The following is a 22851-nucleotide window of genomic DNA, read 5'->3' as shown; positions in this document are numbered from 1 at the left end:
TTGTTTAGCTCTAGCCTTGGTATCTCTGTTAGTAAGGACTTAGGCACTTACCTGGGTTTTTCCCTTACTGATAAGAGACTAATCAAAGCTCAGCTAAACCATATCATCAATAATATTAGGAGTAAACTTAGAAATGGAAAGCTAAACATCTTTCCAAAGCTGGTATATCTATCCTCATCAAATCTACCCTCTCCTCTATCCCTGCTTTTTCTATGCAGACTATCTGTTTTCCTAAGAAAATTGCTTCTCAAATTGATCAATTATGTGCTCAATTTTCTGGGGAACCACCCCTGAATCTAAGAAAGTCCCTTTGATAGCTTGGGACAAAATATGTTGTCCCAAGGATAAAGGGAGACTGAATCTTAGAACTTCCCACTTGCAAAACAGAGTTGCCATGGCTAAGCTTTGTTGGAAGCTTAAAAACGCAAGCAATCTTTCTGCCACCATCATCAGGAAAAGTATTGTCTTAGAGACCCTACTACTACTTTTAATAGGGGTTCCCACATCTGGCAGGATGCTTGAAAGGGTTGGGACATACTTACCCACTTCTCCCAATGGGGTGTAGGAAAGGGGGACTAGTGCAACTTCTGGTATGACAATTGGACTGGTTTAGGAATTCTCAGATCCATTGCTTTTGGTCCTTTACCTATGGGTGAAGATGAAAGGCTAGTCCATTCTGTAATTACAGAGGGAAGAATTGACTTCTCCTATTGCTCCTTCTCTTAATTCCTTCCCATCGACATTCTTCTCTTTCTTTCCAAGCTGACCCTCCCCTGTCATGGTGATGATTTTATTTTCTCTGCCTCAAGCAAAGGTGGTTACTTTGATAGCCAAACTGCTTATAAGACTATCTCCAATGGTGAGACTCAAGTTTGAGTATTGAAATACAAAATGAGTTGTTTTTTACCTCCAATGGTGATACCATACCCACTTCTCAGTTTAGCAACTCATATGAAGTCTAAATTTCCAATGGTGAGACTCTCTTAAATATACAAATGTCACTTTCAATTTATGGCCCACCAAATACATTTCTTTTTTAATATCAAATATTGTAAGATTAAAATATAAAAATAAAAAAGGTAAAACTTAAATAAATTACAAAATATATTAGAATATTGACAAGGGTCCACACTTTTTGTCAAATGAGACTCAAAGTTGAGTATCTAAACTTAACAACTTTCTTTTGGAGTTGCTAAGTTTAGATATCAACTTATTGGTATACATTGCAAAAAGTACTCTCTCTCTCTCTCCTAAAAATACTCACTTGAGTCTCACCATTGGAGATGTCTAACTACCTATGGGACAAGTCCTATCCCATTTCTGCAGAGAAAATCTTTAACCACTCTTTCTGGGATCTTAACATTCCCCCTTACACTAAATTCTTCCTGTGGCTATGCCTTTTGGATAGGCTTCCTATAGCTGATCACCTCAACACCAAACACATAATACCCTCAGGCTTCTGTTGTTTCTACTCAAACTTGAAAGAAACAACTCTCCATAACTTTAGGGACTATCACAGAGCTGCTGAAATCTGGAACATTGTGAAACCTCCCACCCTCTAACCTGACATGTGCTGTGTGGATTGGTGCAATGCAAATCTGAACAACTCCACTTTACATCCCTTCCTTAACCTCCCTTGGAATGAGTCCTTTACACTCATTACTCGAAGACTTTGGCTCAGAGGAAAATACTTGGTGTTTAACAGAAAAATCAATTAGAGTTGAGTCTTGGTCTAAATCCTTAGTGCACTTAGCAAACCAGTTCAGTCTCCTGGGCCCATCTACCACCACCTCTAATCCTTTTAACAGCCTCCCCCCTGCTAACCACACTTTTAACATTTTTGTGGATGCTTCTTTCAAACCCCATACTTTGGAGACTAGGATAACCTGTATCTGTAGAGGTAAAGAAGGAGACTAGATCAAAGGCATTGTTGTCCATACTACTACTACTTCTGCTCTTAAGGAGAAACTTTAGCCATCATAGAAGCTGTCTGTTGGGCTATATGGGAGAAATGGGAGGATGTTCAGATCCATTCTGACTGACTAAGGGCAAACCAAGGAGTAAATAAATCCAAAATTGGTTCTGAAGAAATGAAGAACTATTACTCTTTATGTAGGGGCCTAATCTCAACAGTAGGAGCAGGAAAGCTGGTAAAGGCACCAAGGACGAAAGTGTGGGAAATGGATGTGGCGGCCAGACAAGCTATGTTGGGTCTGCCTCCCACTTCTACAAAGCTAACTACTGATGTGTCTATTCTACAACCTTTTGTAAGTATTCAGCAGCCAAATGTGGCGCAAACTTCTATTTGTAATGGTTTAAACTTCACTTTCGGTACTAACCTTACTACTATATCTCAACTTGCTGCGGGCAGCCACTAGTAAGGGCTGGAAGCTCACTAACTCATCAGCCACCTTTAACTTGTTAAGGTGCATTTTGTAATTATGGCGTTAGCCAGCTACTATTATTTATGTTAATCTATGTTCTATTTTCTGCCAAAATAAAATAAAACAAAATAATTCACTCTATATATGAAAAAATTACTGAAGTTGTTGTATTATATACTTGTATGTAGTTTAATTTCATTGATTATTTGACACAAAAAAAAAAAAAAAAAAAACGTGTATGAGTCAGGTGTCAATTTGGGTGTTCGGATCGGGTTCGATGAATAAGTCAAGTCAGATTGCGTCTATTTTAATTTTAATCGTGCTAATTGTTGTATCCAAATAAGTTGAAATCTGAATTTAGGGTTTTTTAGATTAGTTACGAGTTTGGTAGATTGGGTCAAATTTTGACACGTGTTTGTTGGTGAAGTGTGCAAGGCGAGTCTTATGTGCTTTAATCTTGATTGTATTGGAGAAGTCTGTCAAAAGTTTTGAAACGGAGATCCTCTTAACGAAAGAGTACAAGTATGAAGTATATATACACTCCCTTAATATCTTTTCAATGGCATATATATTAGGAAACATTAGAAATATATATTAGGAATTGAAACATTAAAAATAATAATCCCAAATTTGTTGTACTTTATTTCAATAATCCCAACTTTGGATTATTTTAGAATAATTCAAACTTTGGTGACTGTTGATTTTCTTTAACCCCAAAATCTAGTGATTGGTTGAATGAGTTAATTTTTTTTTAAAAGTGACACGTGTCATAAGTTAATTGGTTAAAAAATTTTTTTTAAAAAAACCTTAAGCCGAGTAACAGCCACGTCCGTCCTGGCTTCCTATAAATAACACCGGTCGGCCTCCCAAAAATGCCGGTTTTCCCCTCCCCTCGCCACCGTTGCTAATCCTTTTCCCCTCCTCCCATCGGCAATTGCCCCCAGCCACGAAACCCCTTTTCATTTTCTCTCTCCTCTCAATTACCCCCAACCACTACGGCAGCTACCTTACTCCGGCAGCTCGCGAAACTACCTTGAAACCCCTCTCCTACTCCGAAAACACCTAACCCACCCCTAAAACCTCCATATTCGCTGGTGGGTTTTGGGGGGTTTTTCTAGAATTTGCGATTTTGGGGTTTCAGCGGTTGCGATTTGGGGATTCGGTAGCTGCGATTTTGGGGAAACGGTGGTTGCGTGGGGGAATGGGAGGGGGTTTCAGGGATGGGGGAAAACGACAACGCAGGGGGTGAGGGAGATGCGGCGGTCCAGCAAGGGTAGGGGCGGTGGGTTGGCTGTGGTGGTGGAGGTTATTGTGGACCGGTGGTGGAATGGGAAGCTGGTTAGTTTTCTGATTTTTTCATTTTTTTTAATTTTTTGGACCAATTAGGTGGTGACATGTGTCAAATGACCTAATATAATAGGTCATTGACTTTTGGTAATCCGTTAGGGATTGAAGAAAATCAACAACCCCAAAAGTTCGAATTATTTCAAAATAATTCAAAGTTGGGATTATTGAAACAAAATACGTAGAAGTTAGGATTATTACTTCTAATGAGGTACAATGAGGCGCACCTAGGCGCTCCATAACCTAGCCTTATCGCTGTAGCGCCTTAAGCTTTTTATATATATTGGTCAAGTGATATAATTAAAATATTATACTTTACCTAAGAAATATCAACTAGTTCGTGTCAAACAAAACCATGCATGTATTATATATGGATCCGTGAAATGAACCCGTCCATTGGCAAGTCATATGGACTCATATAGTCATGATTCACATTCAATACAACCTCAGTTACATGTATTTTTCTACAAAAGTTATCTTTAAAATTACTAATCTCTCCGTGTTTTAATAAGTGTTACAGTTTGATCGACATATAATTTTAGGCGATTTAATTGACTTAAATAAAATAAGAGATAAGTAGGGTAGTTGGAGTATTAAAAAAGTGTAAAAGAAAGATAGTGGGGTTAAAGTTTATTGGAAAGTAATGAATGTGAGAGGACGTATATAATAATAAAAAAAAAAAGTAGTTGTGGGATTGGATAAGACCATGAGAGAAGAGAGATATAATATTTAAAGGAGTTTTTTGCCAAAAAAACAAGTGTAACATTTATTAAAATACGGCCGGATTTGATTAGTGTAACACTTGAGGGAGTACTATTTTTCTTAATTTTCATTAACAGATTTTTTTGTTAGTCAAAATTATAATAAAAACAAAACCAATTATTGGAAAATTAATTATAAATTAAAAAAAAATTAAAAATTTCACAAAATAAATTCCGAAAAAAAATGAAGGAATTTTCCAAATAATACCACTAAACCACTACAATAAATAGTCCTCTTAGGTGTGAATTGAATTTCGCCCTATTAAGCTAAGAGGGGATTTTGAAATTGCCTTTAAGTCGCCCTATTAGCTTCAAAGGGCAATTACAATATTTCGTACTCTTGATCAAATAAGGCAATAAATTTCACCCTCTTTGATCAAAGTCAAAGAGGGCAAATATTTTAGCCCTCTCTGATCAGAGTCATTAAGGGCAAATAAATTCGCCCTCTTTAAGAGGGCAATAAATTTCACCCTCTTTGTTCAATTTTCAAAGAGCAACATTTAAACTCGCCTTCTTTGTTTTTTTTTTATTTTTTTGGTTTTAGAAAACATTAAATCTGGAAGAGATTGTATATGTAAAGGGATTAATATGCATAATTTCTAGTTTTGACATTAATCATAAAAAAGTACGGAGTAGTAATTCTAAACAGCAAATATGATGTACATGTACAATATAAGTATATAACTAAGCCAAAAAGCTATGTACACGCTGCATAGCTACAATCCTAGCTATGTCCCTGAACGAGTAATTTTGCTGGAGTGGTACTTCGTCCTGAAAGTGTTCCTATCAACATTTACTCATCATAATGGAAATAAGTAGCACTGCATTGTCAAAGCAAATAGGTAACCGCTTCAGTAAAATGAATAAACTTTGCTAAAGCATAACGAAAGCAACAGACTCAAACAATAAACAATAACTAATTCACAGTTTTCCTACAATAAACACAGATATATGCAGCAACAAATTCCCGTTAAAATAATAATAATAATAATAATAATAATAATAATAATAATAATGCAGCACCAAATTCTTGAAATAATAGCAATACAAACAGACAAACCTAAATTCACATAGATACATTGACATCCAAACAGACAAAATAACCTAAATTCACAGATATACATTCTCATCCAAACAAATTAAATAACCTATAGGAAAATTGGGAGAATGGTCCTTTAAAGTATAGTTTTCTATTGTAAAGGTCCTTTTATAAAAAAGGTGACACAAAAGATACTTTTATCGCACTTAGGTTGTGGGCGAGGCTCCTTTGATCGGATTCCAACAATTGAATTTTTTAAGACAAAAAAAAGTCATGTGTCATGCACATAAATCTATTTTTCTCCTTTCCTCCCTTTTCCAATCCCATTATTAAACCCTAATTTTTTCATCATCAACCTCAACACGAACCCTATTTTGAGAAGAAAAAAAAAATCATCCTACTCAGATTCTACTCCCTCACATTAAAATTGAACACAATTGAAGACAAAGCGAGCAAGGTAAGGGGGAAGAGTGAGGAAAAGGGGAAAAAAAGGGTTTTAAGTCAAACTACCAAATTTAATCACAATTGCATATATATAGACAACATTTTCGAATCTAAAAATATTGAAATAGAACATTTTTAATCTAAAAATTACAACAGGCAAAATCGAAAGCCTGACTCGGCAAAATTTGCATGCTATACAACAAATTTTGAATCCAAACAACAATTTATAATTCGATAACAAAAACATACGGGCAATTAACTAGCAATATAATAAACCTTAGATTGTGAAATTGATAGCTAATAAGTTAAGAAATACTATTCAGAAGCTGAATCAATAGGGGTCTAGGGGAGACAAATTAAAGGCCTACTTCAATGGGAGAAGAAAGCTCAAAGTCGCTTCAATGGAGAATGCGAAGTTATCGCATTGTGAGGATAGAGAGAAAGGGGTTTTACAATTGGAAATTTTGCATTAAATCACCTTTTATAACCATTTTTTTGTATGAAATCACCTTATAAAATTTTTTTCGCAAAAACACACCTTAATCTAAATTTTTTTTGCAAGGCCACACCTTTGGTCTGAAAATAGTGTTTAACCTTGCATTCTAGGGTTGACTCAACCACGTGCATTGCACGTGACTCCCTAAAACCACTAATCCTCTCTTTCTCTTTCTCTCTCTTCTAACTTTACCCAAAATTTCCCTCCAAATCCAATTACCCTTTTTTCTCTCTCCTTCGTCACTGTTGTTTCCTCCTTCCCATTAAAATCGAATTCATCCTCTCCTCATTAATTCCTTCTCTGCTACTCTGCCATGGTAGATACGAATTGAATGTTATTCATCCTCTCCTCGTGGTTAATTGCCGGCCCTAGGTGAAAGTAAGTTCTCAATTTTTCACTCCCTTCATTTTTATTGCATTCAACTTTTTGTACTATGTGCTAATTGAAGTGGTCCATGCTTTTCTACCATGGGTAAAAAAAAGGACAGCTACGACATAATCGTCATCATCATCAAGAAAACGTGGTGGGGGGACCAATTACTTCATCATCAAGAAAACCTTATCATGTCATCAACTTTTTCATTGTTAATTAATTAACAAACATATGAAATTTTGCACAACCATTGCATTACCAAACATAATTGAACTGCATTTCATTCAAAGGACCATATCAAGGTCAAAACCGTACAATAATTTTAGCCAATTTTTGGCCTTGAATTGCATTAGAAAGCATACTAACCGTGCCCTAAGCATATCTATCCTAACTAAACAACTTAACAACAACTACACTAACAACAACAGAAACAATAACACAGGCTACAACCACTACTCCAAGATGCTTTGTCGGCAATCCTTGTGGAGCTTAAGCCCTGTCCTGTTGCTTCCACTGCTTCTTCAATTCTCCATCCTCTCTATTTGTTCAGTCAACCTTTTCTTCTCATGGTTGTAGCAATCCATCTTTGTCTGCAACAGACTCAAATCAATGGTTAATCTGTGCTTCTCAGCCAACAACATGTTTGCCAATCAAGAATGTCCTCGACAATCCACTCAAAAAATTTACAACCCTTGTGCCCTGTGTCGTAATTGTAGAATTTGCAGGCCTTAAACTTCCTAATAGGGTTATCATGCATCCATGAGGTGCTAAGACCTACAGGAATGCCACAATAACACTTTTTGGCCCTGAAATCCATGCTGTAAAAAAATCGAAGAATAATTCCCAATTATAACCCCTAATTTTCGAACAAAACCCTAATTTCCGCAAATGCAAGCAAATTAAATCAATTAAGTGTCAATTACCTGTTTCAATTGAAGTTCCTTGGAGAATTCGCTGGGAAATAAGGCCAACGATGTCTTCAATTCCAGCCAAGATTGAAGAACATGGAACATAAGGCAGAGAGGAAAGAGAAACAGATTCAACATGAGGGAAATTTAAGGGAAAAAGGAGGGAAAAGAGAGTATTAGTGGTTTTAGGGAGTCACGTGCAATGCCCATGGTCGGGTCAAACCTGGAATACAAGGTCAAACACTATTTTCCGACCAAAGGTGTGGCTTTGCAAAAAAAAAAATAGATTAAGGTGTGTTTTTACGAAAATAAAATTTATAAGGTGGTTTCCTGCAAAAGAATGGTTATAAAAGGTGGTTTAATTTAAAATTTCCTTTACAACTTTATGTTTTTGGGTTTGTTTTATGGAGCACAGTAGAACTATTTGTTTATTTGTGCAAAGCAAGGACGACAAATTCTTTTAATTTGCCCTTTTTGTTTATTAAAGAGGGCAATTAAATAAGGTCGCCCTATTTGCTATTTTATCGAAGAAGGCGGTTTTTTTTTTATCAATACCCTTCTTGGCCGATCAAAGAAGGCGATTGTTAAGTCACCCTTATTGTTTGATCAAAGTGGGTGAATTTAATTCAGTTGCCCTGGCCTTATTGATCAAATATAAGACAACGACCAATTTTTCACCCTCTTTGATAACAATATAATAGGGCAAGTTCTGCATGCCCTATTTGATGGTTTATAAGAAGGAAAAATTAAAATCGCCTTCTTTGTCAGAATAAAATCGTCCTCTTTAAAGTATTTTCTTGTACTGAACTTACTTATCCAAATGGCCTTGTGTCCTTATTTTATCTTTTTTCCAACTAATTCCATTGAATTATTAATCTAATAGCTACAATAAACTCACTGTTAACAAAATGTTTATTAGATTTAGAGTTTATTTTGTTCTTTAAATAAAAGAGTACACTCCATACGTATATCCATAACCCTTTTATAAAACATGAGAAATCTTTCACTATTGCTTAGGAACAGTAATCGAAAACACTATTGAAAATGAATAGTGTATTTCCTACCTTGCCCTCCCATGTGCCTATTTCTATAAGGCTCTTTTGTCCTTGTCCACTGGTTTTTTTGCCTTTTCGTTTTTCTTGATTTAATTTTTTTGTTTTCTTTTTATTTTTTCCTAGCTGTAGGTCTCTTCATCCTTTTTCTTGATTTTATTTTTTGGTTTTTTGCCTTTTCCTTTTTCTTGATGTTATTTTTTTTGTTTTCTTTTTATTTTTTTTCATCCTTTTTCTTGATTTTATTTTATTTTTTTCCTTTGATTTCCTTTCGATACATTTGTTTTCTTTTTATTTTTTCCTTTTTCTTGATATTTTTTCTTTTTATTTTTTTGGGTGCATCTGTTTTTTGGTTTTTTGCCTTTTCCTTTTTCTTGATGTTATTTTTTTGTTTTCTTTTTATCTTTTTTCATCCTTTTTCTTGATTTTTTTTTCTTTTTATTTCCTTTCGGTACATTTGTTTTCTTTTTGTTTTTTCCTCTTTCTTGATATTTTTTCTTTTTTTTTTCTTTTTTTTTGGGTGCATCTGTTTTCTTTTATTTCCGTTGCATTTGTTTGGGTTGGATGCCTTTGGTATGTGATTAGCTTAGATTATGTGGTGTGTTATGTTTTTTAAACAAAAGGTTGTACTTAAATTCGGACACTGCGGAACACTAAAATGTGTTTATGTCGTGATGTGACTTAATACATGGTCGATCGCCTTTTAAATCCTTCTACCAAATTACGGGAGTAATTAATTGCGTTTCATTATGTCGTGATATGACTTAAGACATATTTGTGAGCAGTAATTTTATGTGGTGTGTTATGTTTTTTAAACAAAAGGTTGTACTTAAATTTTGACACTGTGGAACACTAAAATAAGTTTTTGTCGTGACATGACTTAATACATGGTCTATCGCCTTTTAAATCCATCTACCAAATTACGGGAGTATATAATTAATTGCGTTTCATTATGTCGTGATGTGACTTAAGAAATATTTGTGAGCAGTAATTAATTGTGTTTCATCATATTTGTGAGGATTGCGTTTCATTATATTTGTGAGGAGTGAGTAATTGCGTTTCATACTTATCAATTATTATGGGAGTAATAAATTGTGGTTCCTACTTCTATTTATAATAAAATTGACACTAAAGGGAGAAAAGGGGAAAAAAAAACACACAAACGTGTCACGTCTTTTCCTTTAATTTTTTTTTTTTTTGCATTGGATTGCATATAATAACAATCGATCTGATGATATCTTGAAACCGGGAGGGGTCTTTCGTTATATATACGAAAACAAAAATCGTTTGCATTGTAACTGAATGTGGCCAACAAATGCGATTTATTTAGATATCTTTATTTTTCGTTAAAGAGAAATTCACACGTGTGACATAGATACAAGTGATTAATGTTAATCTTACATGCATTTGATTTATATTTGATAATTAGTGTTTTTAACCCCTTTGCTTTGTACACGTAAGTAGTATATAGTCTTGCTTTTCATTGAATGACTATACTATGCAAAGTACATGCAATTCACTTGAGCTATAATATAGTGATATCGAGTGCTTTTATGTATAGGTTTTGTAGGGTGGGGTATGGTTGTAAGGTTTAGTAGGTGAAAATATAGTATTAAACTACTCCTTAGAGTTCACAAATTAGGAATCCTTAAACAATATACTTGTGTACTTGATGTTGCTTATGTTTTTGAGTTTAAAGTACTTGCATGAGTCTTCTTATATACTACAATCAAAGCAATACAGCAGCTGACATTTTGATAGAGCAATTTCTTTGCATAAACTCTAAAGAGGTTAGAATTTAGGTTCTTCTGAATTCCCCCCCTTCAAGTGAATTCGCATGTATCATTGTTATCTTAGGCGTTTATCTAACTCCCCTTCCTTTTCTTTTTGGTGTTAATAGGTTCCTTTATCTTTTGGAAGCTACTGGGGTTACTACTGTTGTTGACTTGGTTTGATTAGAATGATTTAATGGATAATGTATGTGAAAATGAAACAATATACCGCTTGTTTTTAGTAATCGGATAGTGTGATTCATCTTTCACGATCTTCCATCTGTTGTGGTATTAGTTACTTTCTTTGCATTTACCATGCCTTGCACACTTTCTAAAATTCTAAATGTGAGATTGAAAATTGTATCTCATAACATCCACTTGCCTTAAATCTAAAGTTTGTGAATAGGGGAAGTATTGAGACATAAACTATCGCAAGTGACAGTTGCTAAGGTGTTGGTTGACATTGTAAGCAAGCTGGAATTAAGCCAATTGTTCATCTAAATCAATTGATAATTCAGATTGATACTTAAAATGTTGTTTGCAGCATGATAGCTTCTTCCAAGTTTTAAAAACTTAATGCTTGTGATTTTAATTTAAAAAGTTTAAGATAAGATACAGCTTTCATGGTGGCATGAAAAGTGTTTGAGATTCTTAGTTTCATGTGGTTTTCCATTCGTTGTCAGTTACTACTCCATAGCTTAGGTTATTTCAATTTCCTTTCTTTTGACTCTTACTAGTGTAGCTATTTGATTATCCCTAATGATCAATAGTTGTCCAGCCAGCACTATCAATTTCTTTTGCCAGTTCACTCTAAGATTTAGACTGTTCTTTTGAACTAGAATTACTCTAAGGATTTAATAAAGCTGAGTTTACAGCATCCTTAATCAGTTTTGCTTCAATAATTGCCAATAATTTGACCTCATGTACACTTGTTGCAACCACATTGGTAGGAACCTTGAAATATTGCTAACAGTGTTGGTGTTTAAAATTTTACATGTGGAGAAAGTACTGGCATTCACTAAAACACCAGTGATCAAGAGTTTTAAACCTCATCCTTTGAGTAATTCCTATTCAAAAGAACTGTGTAAAGTTTGGAGTAAAGGAGCAAAAGGAGTTGTTAGTGTTGGCTAGAAGATAAATGCTCTTTAGGGAAAATTACATAGGTGGCTGGTATGAGTGAAAATAAAGGGGATTCAAATAACGTGGGTTCTAGAGTAGGGATTGAATATCATTGGGAAATCCTATAGTATGATAACCTGTTCATACTTTGGAAACTGGTTCCTTGAATCAGAACCTTTTATTGGAAGTTTCTTTGGCTTTTTGTCATCTAAACTTTCGAATAGCTAATTTGGGACAGTATTTCAATATTAAAAGTAATGCACTGCTTTACCTGTAACTTGTAATATATGTACATATTATATATAGAGTATGAAATTTCAGATAAAAAAATGAAATTCTAGATTATATAATGCACTATTTTCCCTGTAATTAATATCTTTATTTCATACTCTACTTTTGAAATATATGCTTTAGTTGAATTTTATACTCTATACATTGTTCCGGCTATATCACATTTCTTCATATGTGGTATTATTCAAGTTAATAATCACTTGTCTCCTTATATGTGTATATGTTCCTATCATGAGGATTACTTATATTCATAAGGTCAATTTCCTAAATTATAGAACTCTGCCCCTTTCAGGTTATGGCTTCTTCATCTTCATCACGCGAAAAAATTTGTATCCTTTTCCAGCCACTATTGGTTTAGATCACTGAATGTCTTGACTTCCCTAAGCCTACTTATTCCGTGGTTGATTGAGTTAAGTGTAGTTCATGTGTGTATATAAGAACGGAGGGTGAGCGTGGCATTTTCTAGTTTAATGGAGGAGAAGCAGCTACCATTGAGGAGTCTCAAGAAAATGCAGCTCACAGAGCAGTGTCCTTTTTAATAAAAAAAATATGATGTGTATGTTAGTGACTTCACAATGGATAGAATGCGAATGTATGACCTGTGTGGAAAGTTGTATAGGCTTAAACGCAATTCTTTAGAATCTCGTGATAGAATAAATACTTGTAGTAAGAAGATTGTAGGTGATGTTCTACATGTTCCGCTTGATTATGTGGCCTTTCTACCTAAAGTCATTAGGCAAACAGGTGTTCTCGTAAGTGCTTTAGAAATAGTGCATTCAGAAGGGCAGGGTTATGTATCTTGGCTTATAGTCACTTGTGCTCATGCTAAAAGTGGTATGGAGTGTATATTTAGTGAATTGTGTGTGGATAGCAATGAGTCCATACAAATGGTTTCTAAGAAAACAATTTAATATATTATGCAGCTATATAATTTAGATATTGTGGATGCAAACTATGGATCTGCAAGTTAAAAGGAGTTTTATGTTCTCTAGGAAGGGAAAGTTGTTTAGCAGTAGAAGAGCGAAAGAAAGGGCATAAAAATACTGCACAACTGATACCTTTCTTGGTTGCAGAAAGTCCATCAACTCCATCTAAGGACAATTCTCAAGCTACTGGGATTGTTCCTGCTCCAAGCACTCCTGCTCTTTTAGTTTCCAAAAGACCACCAAGGACTCTATGTACACCAAAGTTTGAAACTAGCACTCCCTCTGTAGTAGCAAAAAGAATTAGATTTGTATAAGTCTAGAATGTTGGTTAGCGAAATACATTATGTCTTATGTGTTTGTATATAAACTATCTTATGTTATGTGGTTTTGTGGATTTAAGCTTTCTAATATGTAGTTAAGAACGGTTTAATATATACCAATTGTTATGATGTATCATAAATTATGTTTACATCTATTTGGTTGTATGAAACACTTTTGAATATATGGCTATTTCTAATCAATGTCGAAAAACTTCAAGTTCGTTGTTATTTAGACAATATAACTTTCTGTGTTATTGTTATAGCTGTACTGATCCATTTACTAGAATAGTATTGTACGCTTATGCAGTATTTTTGCTTTTCTTCTTAAACATTTCATTTTACTCTTTATATATATATATATATATATATATATATATATATATATATATATATATATATATATATATATATAGTGATCAGATTAGTATAAACCCTTAGTTATGATACTATTGTTGTATCTAATAGCTCAATATGTGATATTATGAATAGGTTTTCATGTGAGCTAGATGTCAAGGTCTCTACCAAGTACAAACATACGTCGGCGTGCAATAGCAGCCATGTCTCAGTCTAATATTGTCAGGTGCTTACTATATGTAATTTGCTTTAAGGTAGTCTACTTCAATTGGTTGCTTATGCAGTGTTTATATACATTTGTTTAATTTAGTGTTCACAATGACAGCAGACAAACGAATAGGATTGGCATATTACGTAGGCAAATTGAGGCTCAGTAGGCAGCAAATCACACTAGTAGAATAGTATTGAAGAGTCTTAAAAGTGAAAGTTAATCCCTACATACTAATGCTTGCCAAATAGACTGAAGTACTAAAGACATACTTTTTTATGCAGCTACAGCAATATCTGATGCTTGAACAGAGTTGCTGAATATACAGAATAACACTTCGAGGTGTATACGAACTTTTTAACAGTTGTGGTTTATAGTATAGAAAGTGTTATAGTTTCATATGTACTTTTCTAACTCTCTATTGCTTCCTGAATAAGGCTTAGCAGACGGAGGCGACCAAATCTTTCACCTATGAATACTTTAGGTAGTTTAAACATTCATATTTATTGATGGATATGTCAAAATGCATGTTGATTATCGAAAAATGATTGTAATTAAATTAACTGTTTTGAGTGATGCAGATGAAATCATCATGCCAATTGAATCAGAGGTGACTATTCACAATGTTGGAATAACTAGGCTTACAACACAATTAAGCAGACGAAGAAGAACAATTAAAATAGGGCCTCAAACGTAACTTGTGAGGTATTCATAATATAATGCAGTCGCAACTTAATTTGATTTGCTTCTTTTGAACAGTAATCAAGTCAATCTTGTCATTTTCTTAATTTTATTGTTATGCATCCTAATACCAGGACTAGGATGGCTAGGTAAGCACAGAGTCGACACCCTATTGGAAATATTGGTATTACTTATTCTACTTATGTTATAATGTTTATATACTATACAAAAACCTCTATTTCGTGTTCATGAACAATATTAGCATACTAATGCAGTATATATATGTATTGCAGAAATTGCAGCAGCAACTATTGGGTTGCGGTTGCCTACTGGTCCTGCAAAATTAGTACCGCCACATTATTGTTCTAAATGTAATGCTAAAAAATTTGCATATGGGACCTTGCATTTTTGTTGTGGTAATGGAGAAGTTCAAATTGCTGTCAACGAATATCCCTTGGAGCTAAAGAGACTCTTTACAAGTGATGATGAAGATGCTCTTCACTTTTAGAAATATGCTCGGTTATGCAACAATTTATTTGCTTTCAGCTCACTGGGTGGTAATTATAATGGTGATACTCACAAGGGAATTTATATGTTCAAGGGGCATGGTCAAATGTATCACTTTGTTCCGGATTTACTTTCTATTGATGGGAAAGCTAAGTATTTACAGCTTTATTTCTACGATGGTCAACATGAAACCACCCATCGCACAAAAAGTTTCCCAAAAGTAAGGGAGAACATAGTTTCTATATTGATGAATGTCACAAAGGATAATCCATATGCCAGGTTCTTTAGATCTTTGCGAGAAATACCTGTTGATCAGACCACAACTAGTGTCCTGAATAAAGATACAGTTCCGGATCAAAGAGTGTACAATGCTCCATCAGTTGATGAAGTTGCTAGTATATGGCCAGATAACTCAAGCTCTAGCCATAGTAGTAGTCCTCACATCGTTGTTCAGGGTAGATCATCAAAACCTCATCGCATTCAACACTTCTATGGCTGTTATGATCCATTGAAATACCCTATTTTATTCCCAAGAGGTGAAAGTGGATGGACTCAGGGGCTCATGAAAACAACATGGGGAAGGAGGCAACAATCAGCTAATTAGGTTGATCCCATTATGTCATGTGTTGTTCATACTATAGATGAGTTACTTGCAGAAGAAGAATCACGTATGTTCCGACCTATTGATTTATGCTACATCTCAGTAATATACATTCTTACTACACATTGTGCATAATAATTTGTTCTAATTGAAAATGTAGGTTCTTCAAGACGGAATACAAAAGCAGACAAGTATGTGTCAACTAGAGAATATTATGCTTACAAATTACAAATAAGGCCTAATAGTTTGCTACTCTGGGCAGGGAGATGTTTACAGCAATATATACTTGATATGTACGTCAAAATAGAAAATACAAGGCTAGATTTCTTTCGCAAGAATCAAGACACAATTAGGGCTGATTTATATCAAGGTGTGCTTGACTCTTTGGATTGTGGTGAAACTGTTGCAGCAAATGTTGGGTGCAGGGTTATACTACCTCCTACTTATATAGGAGGAACACGAGATATGAAAAGGAGGTATTTTAATACAATGGCTTTGGTGCAAAAGTTTGGGAAACCTAATCTTTTTGTGACAATGACATGCAATGCGAATTTGCCTGAGATCAAGAATGAATTGGGCCCTAATGAACAAGCTCAAGATCGCCCTGATTTAGTAGCACGCATTTTTCATGCTAAATTAATTGCATTGAAAAAGGAAATCAAGGAAAAAAAAGTTCTTTGGTGAGGTCGCTGCTATGATATTTGTGGTTGAATTTCAGAAACGAGGGCTCCCACATGCTCACTTTCTGATTATCTTAAAGCCAGAGTTCAAGCTGAAACGTATTAAAGATTATGATAGATTTGTATCTGCAGAAATACCTTCCACTACATCTCCTACACTTAGAAAAATAGTACTATGACTCATGATGCATGGTCCATGTGAAAACTTGAATCCTAAATGTACATTTATGCGCAAATTAGGGATGAAAGAATCTTGCAAATATGGTTACCCTAAACAGTTCTCTGATGACACCATTGTAAACAAAGAAGGATATCCTTTATACAAACTTAAAAATACAGGAAAGCGTGTTAAAATAAGAGGTGCTCAGTTGGACAATCTCTGGGTCATACCATATAATCCATACTTGTCTATGCTGTTTGATAGCCATATAAATGTTGAGGTCTGCTCAACTAATAGAGCCGTCAAATATTTGTATAAATATGTGTATAAAGGTCATGATCGAATCCAATATAACATTGTACCTGACAAAGATAATGTGGTTGATGAGATTAAACAGTACCAATATGGGAGGTGGGTGTCACCGTGTGAAGCTGCATGGAGAATCTTTGGTTTTGATCTATTTGAAATGCATCCCCTGGTCCTTCCATTACCAGTACATTTACCGAACATGCAAAGCATTATGCTTATGGCACATGAACGGCTACTGTCTGTTGTTTCCGATGGTATGCGGAGTAGAACTTCGTTAACTGAGTTCTTTTCAATCAATTATGCTATACCAGGTATGTATACATTATTGCTAATAAGAAAGTTAGTGTTGCTTATATACTGTATTGTCCCTTTGCACAACATTTCATGCTTTCCTTATATAATTATCAATAATGCATTGTTATTAAACAATAATACGGGCTCTTATGTTTAAAATGAGGTTTTCTGCCAATTATCAACCACATTTATCAAACCCATTGATCCAAGGTAACTAATTTAACACTTAAAAACCAAATTTAATTCAGCTAATCAAATCAACTTAACCAATTCAACAATTATAAACTAAATGAATAGGTAATCAAATTAATTTATAAAACAAATGATCAATAAATTAGCAAAGTGCAAAATTTCATCAAGTTCATTACTCTAATTTCCCTGTGAAAGTTGGATAGACTTCGCTAACCATTGTTGCTTAATGTCTGAACTCATCTCAAGGTGGTACGGGCTATCTATATGGAGCATTTTGTGAGCATTATCGATGGCAAGCTTCTAGCAAAGAGTGGATTCGAAGAAAGACAAACACATTAGTTGTTGGTAGATTTGCATTTGTTTATCTAGCTGAAGGAGAGCGTTTCTTTCTTAGACTACTTCTAATAAATGTTAAAAGTCCAACATCTTTTGAGGACCTCAGAACTGTGAATGGGCACTTGTACCCTACATTTCAGGAATCTGCTTTAAAATTAGGATTACTTGAGGAAGATGATGTAGTTGATCTTTGTATGTCAGAAGCAGAAGAAACTCACTTGTCTGTGGCTTTACGCCGTTTATTTGTAACTAACCTGATCTTCTGTCAACCAAGAGACCCTTATGCTTTATGGTGTAAATATTTTACATCTTTATCTGAAGATTTCCAACATCAATATCAAGATAATGTGCCTAAAGTGAGACAGCTGACCATTAGGTCACCTGAGCAATATCTTGAAGCAATGGGCAAATCACTGAAAAGTGTAAGATTGCGTGAATTGTGTTCTGGTGAAGAAGATGACTTTCAGTGTCATAAGACATTATTGATACTCTAGATGCTCCTATTCCTCAGTCATGCATTGATTGTATTGATCATCTCAATAGTAAGCAATTGACTGCCTTTTCACAGATAATGCAATATGTCCAGCTAGGAAAATCCGGAGCATTCTTTATAGATGGACCTGGTGGCACTGGTAAAACCTTCTTGTATAAGGCTTTATATGCAAAAATAATGTTAATGAATAAAATAGTACTGCCAACAGCTACTTTTGGGATTGCGGCAGCCAACATTCCTTCTGGCAGAACTGCTCATTCAAGGTTCAAAATCTCGATTGATATTGAAACTTCATTAGCATATGATGTACCTAAACAAGGTAGCTTAGCAGCACTTTTGAAGGAAACAACATTAATCATTTGGGATGAAGCTTCTATGGCCAATAAAAGCAACTTAGAATCGTTAGATCTATTGCTGCAAGATATATGTAGTAATGACAAACTATTTGGTGGGAAATTGGTTGTTCTTGGAGGGAATTCCCTCAAGTGTTACTTGTTGTTCCACTTAAGAATCAAAAGGAAATTGTGCGATCTAGCATTGTTATTTAATATATATGGCCTCAACTCATCAAATTCCAACTGATAGAGAATCAAAGAGCCAAAGAAGATCTAGAATTCTCTGCTTTCTTACTCGCTCTAGGAAATGGTGAATTACAGCAGTATGAAAATACATATGTTCAGTTGTCTACAAATATTTCTAAACCTTTTGCAACTGATTTTGATCCTATATCAGAAGTTAGCACATCAGTCTTCCCAGAGTTTTATAAAGGAGATTTTGATAAAAATTGATTCACAGAGAGAGCTATCTTAACTCCTTTAAATGATACTGTTGATTGTATTAAGAGTTCACTTATAAATCAATTTCCTGGTAATGATGTCATCTACAAAAGTTTTGACACAATTTTAAGTGATACATGTGACGTGTATCCTACGGAATTTTTGAATAAGCTATGTCATGGTGGTTTAAGTCCTCATGAGATTGTTCTAAAAAAAATTGTCCTGTAATATTGCTTCGAAATCTACTTCCTTCTGTTGGTCTTTGTAATGGGACTCGCCTCATCTGCAAGAATTTCTTCCCTAATACTACTCAGCGTGTCATTGTTGTAGGCCAGTACAAAGGTAATGAAGTTTTTATTCCACAGATTAACCTCCGACCTTCTGCTCCAGGTAGGTACCCTTTTCAATTTGAAAGGAAACAGTTCCCTCTAAAATTGAGATTTGCCATGACGATAAATAAATCACAAGGACATACCCTAAACCGAGTTTCTGTTTATCTACCTCGCCCTTGTTTTTCTCATGGACAGCTATATGTTGCTCTCTCATGAGCAAGGAAACAAATTGATGAAACTGTCTTTTCTACCATGCCTCCAGAATAATTCCCTCCAACTTCTATTAAAAATGTAGTTTGTTACGAAGTTTTAAGATTAGCTGGGATTTGTTAGGAAATATCATTGGAATCACTTGTCTTTTGTATTTTGCCTTACTCTAGGTGGTCATAGAATTACAGTTAATGTTCTTTTGGGGCTTAAGATATATATACAGTGATGCACATCTTTTGTATGTAATCTACATTTAACCACAAAGAACTTATTATTAATCATATATACTAGATAAGTTTTACATAAGTGTACCACACTAATTTCCTTATGTTAGACTAAATATACCAGATAAATACTACATAAATAGCTTCTTGATTTCAGCTATACACATATATGTTATAAGTTAACATCAGCTAATTACAAATAAAGTAGTCATCATATGAAGAATAAGTCAATAATGGCTCGATCAAAAACCAAAAGTAATACAACATTTATGAAGTTCAATTTACATAAAATAGACAATAATACTATGCAGTATCAAATATATGCCTTCCTATATATGGTAATTAGGATATACATAATATATAAACTAAAGCAACTTTTAGCCTGTTATAGCTTGTGAATAGAAGTATAAAATCTTCTGAAAGTACAAGTAAGATCTAATGTGTCCCACAGTATATGATATATACCTTCAGCCTTAAGAAATATGAAAAAAGACAAAAGTTTAACCTATGTATACATACATCCTACTGTTCACCCCACATGTGCATTTCTTTGTCCTTATACTCCTCTATACAGCTTATATATAAGAAGCCTCATTATCCATGCTTATCATTCAAGAAACTACAAACCTCTCAAACCATCAACTACTGCTACATATTTAAGGTATAACTCTTCCTCTTCCTTTTATTCATTTCATTCATATTAGTTTTTTCAGATATATTTGTGCTTTGTTGTTTTTTTTTTTCTTGCTTCCATAGCATAGTCAATTTACAAGAGTATATGAACTTCAAAAATTCCTACTTATAAATTATAGTAGTACATAGCAGATAAAGGTACCTGTAAAGTGCCAACTCGACTTTAGTCTATATCAAATTATCAGGTTATTGTGAAGTATAAATGCAACATATTTTCTCATATACATACGTGTTTATATTCTGTAGGCACACAATCATGGAACAAGGGTATGTATATCTGAATGAGTTAAACAGCAATAGCAAGAATTATAGTGTTAAAGTCAGGGTTGTTGAAAAATCAAGGCTAAAAACTTCTTCTAAAAAAGGAATTCTGTTTCAAACTTTGTTACTCATTAACGAAAAGGTACTTTCCTCTTCTCAGTTGACTATATGCTTTCAATACTAATATCAATACATATCTGACTAGGTATTAAGGTTTGTTATCAGTGTTACATCTTAGGAAAATTTGCAATTTTTATTAGCTTTAATTGCAAGGAAATAAAATGAAGGGTGCATTGTTCGGGGAAAAAATTGACAGCTTCAATGAAGCAGTAGTCTATAATGGTCAGTGTATCATTTCAAATGCTCCTATTAAGCTCGTAGAAGAACGGTGGAGAAACAATTTAGATGAACTTCCTTTCAAAATGACTTTTGGAGGAAAAACTGTGGTGCAGAAAGTGAACTGTGAAGGAACAATAGATGGACCATTGTTTCAGTCTATACTATCAATTCCTCGCATTTAATACCAGGCACTAAATATGGTAACCAGTATCTTACCTTCTTCTTCATATTGAATATATATATATATATATATATATATATATATATATATATATATATATATATATATATATAAAGGAAAAAAAAGGAAAAAAAAAAAGAAACAGTTCATTCCCTGGTTCCTCATTACCACTAAATACCTTATATTCCTGTTTTTGTAGATGTTTTAGGCATTGTTCTTTACGTAGAAGATAATGTTCACATTATCAATGTTAATCAAGGCCGAGAATTCGATGTTAGAGAAATTGTTATAACTGATTAGACGTAAGTTTATACATAATCTTAACTTTATACAACTTTATTTATAGGAACTGATCTAAGACTATATTTAAAATTATGTTTCTATTTTCAACATCGACCAACCTCTTGTCATAACTACTCAGAATGATTTAGCTGATAATGCTTGTGATCCTATTAGTCTATATGCTAAAACTTTTGATGTGATTGGCTTCACTGCTTTAAGACCATTGGTGCATAAAGGTAAGCATGAATACAAGTACTAATTTCAGTTTACAAATTCGTGAACAACATTAAATATTTATCTGCAAAAACAAACTTCCAAATGTGCTTTACAAGGATTCTCTTTGTCTACTGGTATGTCTACTGAGATCATATATGATCCCAAAGGAGACAAAGCCAATATTCTCCGTGAATGATATGTATACAACAACATTATATGACTTGATATCTCTTACAACTGAATATGAAAAATAGTAATCAAATTTCTATATAGGGCACGGTTTCACACTCAACAGCTTTTAGACCGCCAGGCAAAGGTATTGCAGGTGCGCTTTGCACCTACAGATGAAACACCTATAAATATTCAAATTCTCAGAACAAAAAATGTAAAACATACTCTACCATCAGGATCAAATTACCATTTTCACTATTTTCTATCAACATCATCTACTAATATGTATATCTATATCAGCTGCAGCCATGTGATGTACTTCAGGAAGAGCGGCATTGGTTATGAGGAACAATATCTCAAGCTGACTTAAAAGATGTTGTTGCTTATATTGGGTGTTCAGCTTGTGGGAAACGCATAGATATTCCTGTTGGCACAGAGTTCAGCTATGCCAACTACAAAATAAAAGACAGCATTTCTGCATATCGGTAAAAATGTGAACTTTAAACTTTTCAATGCAGCAACATAACTATATATCACTAATATGGTCAATTAACCTTGATATTGCTGAGCTACATTCAAATTTGATGCCACAGATGACTCAGGAACAATGACTTTCACAACTTTTACGACTGACACAGAAAAACTATTTGGAATATCTGCCCATGAAATTCATTTGATAAAACAACTCTGTAAGAATTTCTCACATATTTATACTAACTGCAATACCTTCAAAATTTAGCAACTTTTTAACTGCTTCTATTATATAACATAGTTGTCACATTGATAATGGTCACATAGGAAAATGTTCAGATGTTCGATTCAATTCAGCAACAGATTTGTGACAGCCATATTCTGGTACAAGTAGGTCCTACGACAGCTCTTTCAAGAAATAATGTTCTTCAGTGGTGTTTGAAAGGCATAAAAGAGGAAGTGAGAAATACAAAAGAAGACAACAGCAATTGAATGGTAGTGTCTTCACCGCTTGCACAAAATCATAATGCAGAAGAGATAAATGCAGATAACTTGTCTTCTGGTCAAAATGAGATCAGACAAATACCTCAATCACACACTACAAGTTCTGAAAATGTTAAGGCAACATGATCTGAAGCAACTGATGATATGG

At 34.2% G+C, this 22851-nt stretch overlaps 1 protein-coding gene across 1 annotated transcript; it reads left to right on the top strand.

Annotated features, from left to right (window-relative positions):
* The first annotated feature begins 16486 nt into the window (after positions 1-16486).
* Positions 16487-22570, top strand: LOC145565271 (uncharacterized). Its single transcript, XM_081625329.1, has 8 exons — positions 16487-17039; positions 17461-17972; positions 18062-18530; positions 19150-19209; positions 21259-21332; positions 21481-21577; positions 22129-22213; positions 22501-22570. Exons 1-8 carry the CDS (start codon positions 16487-16489, stop codon positions 22568-22570), a joined length of 1920 nt encoding a protein of 639 aa, XP_081481455.1.
* The last annotated feature ends 281 nt before the right edge of the window (positions 22571-22851 follow it).

Source organism: Chenopodium album, chromosome 10, assembly GCF_948465745.1.
Source record: "Chenopodium album chromosome 10, dcCheAlbu1.1, whole genome shotgun sequence".
Taxonomy (NCBI): Eukaryota; Viridiplantae; Streptophyta; class Magnoliopsida; order Caryophyllales; family Amaranthaceae; genus Chenopodium; species Chenopodium album.
Note: the sequence above shows the minus strand (reverse complement) of the source record. Positions and strands in the feature narration are given on the sequence as shown.

Excerpts from the sequence above, each read along its gene's own strand:
- LOC145565271 (XM_081625329.1), top strand. The coding sequence starts at position 16,487 with ATGCGCAAATTAGGGATGAAAGAATCTTGCAAATATGGTTACCCTAAA. Across the intron at positions 17,973-18,061 it reads TGGGCAAATCACTGAAAAGT|TCATGCATTGATTGTATTGA; the intron begins GTAAGATTGCGT and ends CCTATTCCTCAG. Across the intron at positions 21,578-22,128 it reads AAGACCATTGGTGCATAAAG|CTTGTGGGAAACGCATAGAT; the intron begins GTAAGCATGAAT and ends TTGGGTGTTCAG.